Source organism: Azolla caroliniana, unplaced genomic scaffold (assembly GCF_043228905.1).
Source record: "Azolla caroliniana isolate FFs.n. ecotype wild unplaced genomic scaffold, voAzoCaro1.0.p SCAF_2, whole genome shotgun sequence".
NCBI lineage: Eukaryota > Viridiplantae > Streptophyta > Polypodiopsida > Salviniales > Salviniaceae > Azolla > Azolla caroliniana.
Window position 1 is genome coordinate 12,527,458 of NW_028230437.1, and position 11,662 is coordinate 12,539,119.

General features: G+C 35.0%; 1 protein-coding gene across 1 annotated transcript; it reads right to left on the reverse strand.

Moving 5' to 3' along the window:
* Positions 1–630: 630 nt before the first annotated feature.
* LOC147867377 (P-loop NTPase domain-containing protein LPA1 homolog 2-like) lies at positions 631–11,375 on the reverse strand. Its single transcript, XM_087315680.1, has 8 exons — positions 11,205–11,375; positions 10,176–10,543; positions 10,073–10,088; positions 9,534–9,977; positions 8,649–9,434; positions 8,232–8,390; positions 7,954–8,098; positions 631–1,025 (listed from the first exon to the last, which is right to left on the reverse strand). Exons 1-8 carry the CDS (start codon positions 11,373–11,375, stop codon positions 631–633), a joined length of 2,484 nt encoding a protein of 827 aa, XP_087171806.1.
* Between the last annotated feature and the right edge of the window lie 287 nt (positions 11,376–11,662).

The window sequence follows — 11,662 nt, forward strand, 5'->3', positions numbered from 1 at the left end:
AAATTTTGGGACTTGATTTCTCCACCATTATCTGATTGGAGTACTTTAAGGGGTAAATCTTGTTGATTTGTGACAAGTTTATGATATGCTTTGAATTTCTCAAAGACTTGATCACTACATTTTGTCTTTAGAAACATGACCATTGTGAAACGAGTAAAGTCATGGATAAATGTTAAGAAATATACATTTCCAGATAGGGATAGGGGTAGACAAAGGACCACATACATCCGTGTGTAGTAGTTGGAGGGGTTTGGTGATCGTTGTAGGATGGGATGGAAATGGCGACCTAGAGAGTTTTCCAACCCTTCGCAAAGGGATAGTTTCTATTTACGGGGAAGAGTAAAACCAATTGTTATATGTTGTCGGGCCATGTGAACCATTGTTTGATGGGTTAAGTGACCTAATCGATAGTGCCATAGTAAGGTCACATAGTTTGACGTGTTTGAATGATCTATATGGTGTGCTTCTTTAGCAGGTACCACACAACGGCCTAAAAGAGAAAGACATCCTTGTCTTGGACAATTAACGACATTGCCTCGACTAGAGGGTGTCTTATGGCCAATGATACAATATTTGTGATAGAACTCAATGGATGTATTATCATTCTTTATTGACAGATATCAAGTTGTTTTACATGTTATGTATATAATAAACTTCATTGACTTCAATGAAATTCCCATCAGAAAGTTCAAGATGGGCAGTCCCATGTCCAAGGGCATATTCAACCCCATTGTTCCCAAATCTCAATGGGAAAGGATGTTCTAAGACCTTATAGTCTTTGAGCCATTCAGCCCTTGAGGTGAGGTGACATGTGGCACCTGTATCAAGAATCCACTTTGAAGTGGGAGAGTTGTTAAATGAAATGAGGGCCATGAAGGCAGTGAAAGAATCTTCATTATCCTCATCAGAATTTTGGTCACTATGACATATGTCATTGTTTTGATCATAGTCATCATGCGATGCATTGTAAGATTGGTCTTCTTTATATGTTCTTTTCCCGTTGTTATTAGAATTCTTATAACATTCTTTTGTTTCATGTCCACTCCATTGACAATTTTTGCAAAAGGATCTAAGGAACCTAGATTTGTTATGATTCCTTGAATTATTAAATTTAAAGGCCCGTGAATAAAATTTGGAGTTATGAGGTTGGTATGTTGATCTAGGTTTATTGTAAAAAAAATTATTGTAATTTGGATGTTTGATATAAAGTGCGGTGTGAGATGAGGAGGGTTGATTTATTGCCCTATGAAGTATGTTTTCTTGTGAGATTGATGCCACTAATGTTGGTTGATGTGGATTTTGTGCTTATAAATGGATGCCATGATGGGGGTAGGGCGGCTAATAAGAGGGCGGATTGATCGGAACTTCGCAAACTAAGTGCTGAAAGGATCACATCATCAAGTTGAAGTCTCCAATTTTTGACAAACGTGTCAACATCATCATTTAACACCAGGTCATTTGAAACAGGTAATATGTCGCATTCTCTTTTTCATATCTTAGCGAGATGTTAAAAAATGCCTTATTTAAGCAAAATTTCAAAAAGGCTTGACACATGCGTATGTGGTTTATGAAAACATAGCAAAAATAGAACTAACTAATATCATGTCAACAAAATCATCAGACGTATATTGTATCTACCATGTTTTTGTCCAAATCTTAGACAAGGGTGTATTTGTCAATGCAAGTATAATAGTAACACGAGTCCTTGTGCATATTCTAAAAAGCATACCCCATTGAATAAGTGACTTCTTCTAATTATGTGTGTATATTTATATATAATATATCTAAAAGCAAATTGTGAACCTTGCAATTAAGAGATACTACTAAGTCAAGAGAAAATTTCTATTGACACGTGATACATGACACTGTCAATGTATAAATAAACTAGTCTACGATAACATTCCAATCATACGAGTAAATGATAGAGTATAAATTTATCTCCGATATACCCCAAATGATAAAGGAGAGTTTAGACAACATGTACACATACAAGTATACTTAATCTGTAAGTTCAATGATTGTTACATGAAAATTATAAGTAAGCTCAACTTATATATTACGTCAAAATTTAACAATTCATATTGTTCAAAATTTACAATAAGACATTTCCATTCAATCGAGTAATAAGTCTAGTAAAGCCGTCTCCTCAGGATTAGCTCTTTCATCAGGATTGTCCTCATTGGCTTCGTTAGTACGCTAAGTTGAATCGTTAGTATGTTCAGACTCTGAAACGTCTTCTAATTCAACAAGGTGCCCTGCGTCTTCATCTATAGGCTCCACAGGTTCTCTAAAAGTCATCTGGAACATCTAAGTTTCATTGATATGCTTTGCCCCAACTTCTTGGTCTTGATCAGGACAGCCCCAGATACCTTGGATCCTCATTTTGATGAAATTAATCTGCTCAAGGTCCTTCTCTAATGCAACAGAGTTCCTGATCATCTTTAAGGCACATGTTTTAGTAGTACATGACAATAGAATGAAATTTGCCCCAACTTCCTTCTTGGTCTTGATCAGGACAACCCGAGATACCTTGGATCCTCATTTTGATGAAATTAACTTGCTCAAGGTCCTTCTCTAATGCAATAGAGTTCCTGATCATCATTAAGGCACATGTTTTAGTAGTACATGACAATAGAATGAAATTGCACAAGTAACATCAAACTCAAGAATAGACTATAGCGTTAATCTAAATTGATGTAAGTTTTATATTATACACTTGTGTCAGAAAACAAATCAAAAACCCATTGAAAAATTGAAACAATAAAATTTGAAAAAATAACAAATCTTGGATTTTCAATTGGAATCCAATGCGATGCACTAGATTTCAGTTGAAAATCCAAAGTTTTTTTATTTTGTAATTTTTAAAAAAAATTCCATAAAAAAATAAAATATGGATTTTCAGCTAAAATACTATGCACTACATTATATTTTAGTCTATATAGCTAGAATCTAATGCAATGCATTGGATTAAAGTCGAAAATCCATTTTTCTTTCTTCTTTTTTCAATGTTATTTATTTATTTATTTCCATATAAAATAATAATAAATGGCATTTTAACTGAAATCTGATCCATTCCATCAAATTGTAGTCTATACAGCTAAACATCGGTGCATTGCATCAGATTTTAGCTAGTAATCCTTTTTCTTTTCAATTGTTTTTCATTTTCTCGAAAAATAAATAAAATTATATTAAAAAAGTGGATTTCCAACTGAAATCTAATGCACTACATCGTATTTCAATTAAAAATCCAAATTTCTTTTAGTTTTCTCATAAAACAATGAGATAATAAAAATATATTGCATTTTCAACGAAAATCTGAACCATTGAGTCGAGTTTCAGTTGAAAATAAATGATAAATGAAAAAACAAAAGAAAAATGTTGGATTTTCAACGGAAATCCGATGCAATGCATCAGATTTCCTTTGAAAATCCCCTTCAAAATGATGGAATTTCAACGGAAATCCGATGGACTACATCGGATTTTCGTTGAAAACCTGTTGAATAGATGTGTTTTCACCGGATATCATAAATAAATATATAGAAATTGAAAAAATGGATTTTCAACGGAAATCGGATTCCCATTGAAAACACATAATTTTAAATGGAAAAAATCGCAATTTTTTTATTTTAAACATTTTTTTAGAAAAAAAATAAAAAAAATTGTAAACAAACAAGGAAAACTGGACTTTCAATGGAAATCCGATGCACTGCATCAGATTTTCATTGAAAATCCATTTTTCAATTTCTATATATTTATTTATGAGAAAAATAAAAAAAATTCAAAAAATATGAAAATTTGGAAACACATAAGAAAAAGTGGACTTTCAACAGAAATCCGATGCAATGCATCGGATTTCCATTGAAAACCCATTTTTTCCATTATTAATTATTTATTTATGGGAAAATTTCAAAAAATTCAAAAAATATGAAAATTTGGAAACACATAAGAAAAGTGAACTTTCAACAGAAATCCGAGTCCACTTTTTCTTATGTGTTTCCAAATTTCCATTGAAATCTATTTTTCCAATTTTTACTTATTTATTTACGAGAAAAATGAAAAATGTTTATTTATTTATTTACGGGAAATGCATGCAATGTATCATATTTTGGTCTATGTAGCTAGAATTTGATGCAATGCATTATGTGTTAGTTGAAAATGCAAGAGTATTTTTTTAATGGAATTTTTTTAAAAAATTACAAGACTTACAACAGGAATCTGATGCACTACATCCCATTCTAGATGTATAGAGTAAAATTCGACATGCTGCATCAAATCTAGATGGAATGAATCGGATTTTTGTATGACATCGAAGGCTTACTATGAGAATCTAAGAAAAATGAAAAACATCTTTACGACATTTTTTTAGATTCTAATGATTTTGGTAGAAAACTTCTCTCACATAATCAAATATCGTAAATAGAAAGTACATAATTAAATATCATAACCAAAAAGTGAGGAAGAAAGATGCATCAAGCACATCTACTCTTACATTGGATAATGTTTATATACTAGTGTATGACTTATCTTTGACCAAAACAAGTTATCTGCGACAGACCACAATGAAGATACTAAAAGAGGATCTGGAATGTGGCTTCAGACACAACACAAAGACAAAAAAGAAGCATGACTCATAACCTCGATGAGGTTGGATTGCAGTTGGATGAAGACAATCCATTAGTTGCCATTGATGATGAGGATGAGACCGCATAAACTCGTACTAGTTCATCTAATGGGTATGAAGATGATGGCATAAACTTGAAAAATGATTGTCCTGATACGTTAACTGTAAATATTGTATTGTACATCAAGATTTGGATTCATGAATTTCTATAAATATTGGTGTTAGTCATTTTGGACATTCATTTGTAAGTTTGGCATGTCCATTATTTAGGCATTTTGTTGAACACCTAAATTTCCGTACATGCTAAAAATCAATATATTTTGGGTAATTTTTAAAAATCCTTTACGCATGAAGCACCCCTTTTTGTGAATCACCCTAATTTGTGACATTTTTTGATGGAAAGTTCTCAAAACGCGACATATTACCTGTTTCAAATGTCCCGGTGTTATTTTCATTCATATTCATATTTATTAAAGTTTTTAAATTTGCAACTTGGGACGTAACGTCCGTATGGAGGTAATCAGCCTCTAATCTATCCCATTTTTGTTTGTAGGTAGTCAAGGTTCTCACACTTTGCTTAACTGTGTCCTCCATATGAAGGAGAAGTTCTAAGCGAGCATTTAAATCACGTAGCTTCCATGTTTGCACGTCAAGTGCATTTGTGGGGACATTAATGTCGGACCACATAGAGAGAGATTGTGGTGGTTATAGGTGCACCCTATTTTTGGGGTGCACCTTTTCATATTATTTACCCTTTCGTATCATATATTTCTCTATTTATTTATTCTAACTAATTAGTTTATTACAACACATAGGACATTAAGAGTGTTGGTCGCAGTCTCGCAAGTAAGCTGACCAAAAGGAAGGACGTTCTTTTGATTGAGGATATACAATCAAAATAGAAGAGAAGAAAATTGTTGAAACGAAGAGACGTGGTCGTCATTGACCAAAGGGCCGAGTAGGGGTTGGTGGCTGAACAGTGAGTCGAAGTTTGCAACGACACTTTAGAAATCAATCACAACAATACACTTATAGGGCCGATTATCCAAGGAAAATAGTCCACAATGACGATTGATGATGTGATGGCCATGCCCAAGATCTCATCACCAACACTAAGAATGAAGATGTTGATTGTAATCCAATTCTCTTTATGTCATGTGTTATTGCAAGCGGATTTTCTCAACTATTGGGTATTTTCCTTCAAGATATTTTTAGTTCAAAACTAAAGATGTGTGGTTTCAGTATGCTTGTTGCTCATGCTGCACAATGTGATCTACAATTGCACCACTTGGATGCATAAACAACTTCTCTTCATGGGGATTTAGATGGACTTTACCTACAACTAGAAAAATTTAAATATCCAAATCTTCCGAAGTTTGTATGTTGACTTTGTAAATTGATCTACAACCTTAAACATTCTCCATGCATGTGACATCACAAATTTCACCATTTTCTTATTAATGTTAGATATATCAACATTTTAACAATGAGCCAAATATTTATCCTAGAAAAACCAAATCCACCTTTGTTATTTTTGGTGTCTATGTTGATGGTTTTCCCTTGATCTCCAATTCCAATTATTATTTAACTCTTGCATTTGTCGTTCCTATCACTGATTTAGGTCCTATGACATATTCTTGTTCAAGTAATTCGAGATAGATCAAATCACACAATCTCAATATATTACCATTGTTGTATAGTAAGAAAATTAAAAGTCCTCTTATCAATCTTTGTGAACTCTCTAATGATGATGGTCCAAAAATAGATCAAGAAAATTCTAAAATCAAATATATAGTATATACCCCATAAATAAGTTCTTGGATGCACTAAATATCTAGACAATTGCACATGTCAAAAGGTTACTACTATGTTTTGTTGCTTGTTTTCTTCCTCATTTCATGGCTAATCCACGATCAACACATTGGATTGTCATCAAAAGGCTAGCACAATATTTGAAGTATACACAAAAATATGCATTGAATTACGCAATCACACAATTTGATTGGGGGGAGATGTGGATGAGCACTAGTCAATAGGTGGCTATATTTCCACACTAGCTCGTGTTGTGAATTGTTGGAAATCAAAGAAGCAATCTATTGTAGCATTAACATCTATGAATGTTGAATATGCGGTCACACATTTAGATTAAATCAATGCTCAAGAAATAGAACCTATTTACCATTCCAACACTAACTTTGTTTTGCAATAATCAATCATGTATCAAGCTTGCCAACAATCCGAACATGAGCCACAATATTCATTTCCTTTGTGGTCTCATTGAAACAAGGAAGATAGAACTAAAGTTTACTCCCACTCATCGTCATATGTGGACAAAATTTTCTCACTAAGCCTCTTCAGCACTCTTATGTACATTATTTGGTGCAAGCAAGTAAAATTAAGTTGATGTAACTCAAGAGAAAGATAAAAACTTAGAAGTCTAGAAATTTTGACTTAAGATGGAGCGTAGAAAATGAAAATAAATGAACTAATATAAAGAAGTATAAATAGGTAAAGTATAGTTCTTATGATGATGGTTTGGTAGTAGTTAGTGGTCTCCCATAAAACCACCACCACTCTTGCATTCTCCAATAATAATATATGTAGTTTTACCTCTTTTTTTTTTTCTCTATCTATTTTTCTTCTTCGTTTGTTTTTATTTTGCAACTACCATACCCTAGTGATAAGTTGTTAACGTTACCAATTCTAAGCCCTTGAGATTCAAGGTTGAATACATGACCTTATGGTCTCCCCATGTATGGGTAACCTTACATGACCTCTTGGCATCTATTTTCTTTCCATCTCTTTTATGTTTCCTTTTCGTGGATCAACAATGAATAAGTTAGATTTTGGTAGAGATGTATGTAATCGGATCGAATTATATGATTCGAAGTGGGAAAATTTCTAAGTTATGGTAGTAGTAGTAGTAGTAGTAGCAGCAGCAGCAGCAGTAGTTCATGACACCAGATTTGTTTGGGAGTGGGCAGGGGTGTGATAAATGGACTGCTGATCATCAGGTATGTATGTGATATATTTTATTTATCTTTAAGCTTCTTCTTCTTCTTCTTGTTATTGTTCCATGTGTGAGAAAAGGAAGGTTCTTGGACCGTCCAATAATATGTGAACATTTTCCAACCCCTCCACCGATCGATCGCTCCTTCATCCGTATGTGCAGCAATCATTATTTACTCCACCGATCGCCTCATGATTTTTGGGGCCATCAGCTGCTGCTGCTGCAGCTCCACCTTCTGGAAGAGGCCGGCCCTCCTCCTGTACCTACTACTACTACATATTTCCACATGGATTTCTTGATCTTGGCCGCAGAATTAGCCCACCTCCTCTTACTACTACTACTAATGTATCATCCTCTTCGCCTCCAGGATTATTATTATTATTAAGATGTTTAATAATGTTGTAGTCAGCATCTTCTTCATCTGACCCATCATCATTGCTCCTTTCATCAATCGATCCCTCCTCCACCTGATCACCACACACCCACACCAGATGGCAACACCCACCCAATTCAAAAATGCATCACACACCAAAACATGCATGATTCTCCTCCTCCTACTACTATATCTAAAGAATATGTCCGACAGACATTTTTGATTACCTCCTCTTCAAACTCAGCTTCTCTTCCTCTGTCCATGTCTTCTTCGTCTTCATCATCATCATCATCATCTTCTTCTTCACTATCCCTATCCACCCTGTGATTGTGATCGTCTTCTTGTTCATCGTCACTTTCAAACACTCTACTGTTGATGATAAGCTGCTGCACAAAGATATACATACATACATACATACATACATACATACATACATACATACATACATATATATATAAGTAAGAATGAGTTAAATATAAATTATGTCATCATACAAGCAATATATTTCAGATGTTGTTGACATACAAACAAACTTGGGGTGAGCGTGAAAGAAAAGGAGTCTAAAGAAAGAAGGAAGAAGAAGAAGAAGAAGAAGAAGAAGGAAACTGTAAGGAACATACATACATACATACATACATACATACATGCTTTTCAGGTCCTTCAGCTGTGCGAGCATAACTTAGTGTTGAGGAGGAAGATGATCCAACAATATATGGACTTCTCTGTTGATCAGTTCCTACCATATCACTTCTGGAGATAACAACAACAGCATCATTGCTGAAGCTTGTTCCTACCATATCACTCGACCAAGCACTAAGCCCAAATCTGCCAAATTGCAAGTTAACGGCTCTAATTTCCACAGCCTCATTGACACGTGTGTCCTCCGGATCAAAGAAGCTGCTACTGTAAGCAGTATCAATGGCCCTACTGGTTTTAAATGGCCATGTTTTGGCAACAGAACCATTAACGTCCATTAATGCCATTAACTGGTGACATGATCCCTTCCTTCCTATAACATGAGGGATTCCCCTCCACCCAACTGAGCTTGCACTACTACTACTAATACTACTACTACTACTACACTGCTTTCTATACTCCTGATCCACCATCTTGGCTGTATTTGTTGCCTCATCATAATATGATTCCCCCCCTTCCTTTCTGCGTAGGCATGAAAAGATGGCTGCATGGATTGCTGCCACATTTCGATCCATATTTGTATTGTTCACCTTGGGAATTAGGTGCTTATCTGCTCTCTTGCATAGGTACTCCTGTATGGCTCGGATGTTTCGAATATATTTCACATACTTATTTTTGGCAGGATCTAAATCCATGTACTTAGCACGCACTGCAAATCTCTCCAAATGTTTCTCTTCTTTCACGATATACACCATGAATGGTATGATCGTTGGGTGCTTCTTCATAAGACCCATCTGCAACAGAAAAAATGTATATTCGTTTAGACAAGGAATAGTCTGGTTGAAATTGAGTAGACTATAGGATCATATTATAATTCATTCATTCCATCATACCACAAAATTTAGGCTTAAATGGACACCTTCAACAATTGCAGACTCATTCCTCAGCTCCCAATGAGTGATTAGTCTATCCAGATATTCGATCACCATCTCACTTTGAGCTTTATACCCTTGTATTGCCATCATTTTTGAGGTAATTGTAACCCCGTAGGAATTACTATTCATATTATGCGGTTCCACCTTAATATGGGCCTTCCCTTTCAGGTCGGAATGGGGGCTGCCTACCTCCAACATTTTGTCCATCATAATATGAGGTTCGAATAATCTTTTAGCTGCTTTCTTTCTACCGTGGAACTCAGCAACTGCTGATGGATCAAGGTGTTCTCCTGCACAATACGTGGCCCTTGCTTTAAACAAGATTTTGAACAATACTGATAAATCTCCTCGAATCAGAGAATACGTACTCTTTCCAAACATTTGTGCAACACACTCGTGAATCTATGTAATAAACACACTATTCATCTCTTCTTTTGTTAATTCAGGACCTTCCACTATAATCTAACTCAGAGAAGGATCCGTTTCCAGCTTCTAACAAAATGATGAGATTCTCTATAATGTTCAGTTTAGAAGCATCGATTTGCAGCTTCAATCAATTATAAAAAAGCAGATTTGATTTGACCGAGTCATTTTACTTACTTGCAAGCTACCGAAAAATCCTTTCTCTGATGGGGGCCGAAGAAATAACGATACTGAGCCATAGCAGTGCACACGACGGATTCGAATTCTGCCCGCTTGATCAGGATGGTAGAACGCTTCTTCTGAGCATCATAGAGTTTCTTGGATATGGCCTTGATCTGTAGTTGACTCTCCTCCACCACTGTCTTTGTTATCTCTTCCAGAGAGTACTTCTCTTTTACAGATTCCACCTCTGAGTCAGAGAGAGGTCCCATTGACCCAACATCAATCCTGGAATAATTATTGCTATTACAGGTGGTTGACCTAGTCCTCTCTTCTAAGGACTTGTAATGGATGCCACTGTAAATGTCGAAGACATGCTCGCTGATCTGGTCGTGAATGAACAGAAAATTACAATATGGAAAATGAAGCTGTTTGCAAATGAGATCTCCGTTTCTTTATGACATTACATTCAGGAATGATTGGAAATCGAAAATTGTTCATTTATCATTCATTTTGGATTCCTGAATGAATTGTGTTTTACAAATCTCATTCCTGAAGGGTGAACTATTCGTGAACGAAACTCTGTCTGAAGAAAAAAATTTGATCTTCTGATTGAATTCCAGAATGAGAAACAAAATTATTGCAAATATATGTCTTGCATGGAAACATGATCGAATTAAGGAATGGAAGATATGAAAATTTGTGTGCTAATCTGAGCCTTCCATGAACAACAAATTAAATTCAAGGATGAAGAGTACTGTCAGCAAATCAGATAGATCCTTGAATGAAAAGCAAGTGAGAGCACCACCGTGTGCAAGAGGTCTGAAGTTGAATGAGATTCATGCATATATTATGTGCATGTAAACATTGGGGGAGAATCCGATCCCTTTTCTATTCCCAGATTCCATTCAAGAACGAAAATGCATGCACTAATTATCCGATCCTTTCCACTAATAGATAGATAGATAGATAGATAGAGTTTCAAGAATGAAATAAATACACAAGAGAAGATGGTTTCCTTATTTTCTGTTGCCATGGATTTCTTACCTTAAAAGCATGTTTTCCTTTACACCCGAGAAGCTGCAAGGCACTTTGAAGGAGTGAAGGGGAGTATCTGAAGGAGCGTGGTGTGGATATGGATAAATCTCCTGATCCATTTTCCGTTTTCCCTGCATCTTGAACGATGATGTAGAGCAATCGTAGTCTTTCTGGCATCATCCCTTCAGGAAGAAGATGAAGAAGAAGAAGGCGATGATTGGCTATATATATATATATATATATATATATATATATATATATAATATATATATGTATATATAGTAGGTGATGATTGGTTATGGCGGATGATGATGAATATTGTAGATGGATGGAATTTTAGGATTGATTGTTAGGTGATGCCACACATCATTAATGGTGAGATTGAGATTTTTGGATCAGAAAAGATGAAGAAGAAGAAGAATGTAGGAGAAGACTTGGACAATTAATTAATTAATTAATTTGCCACC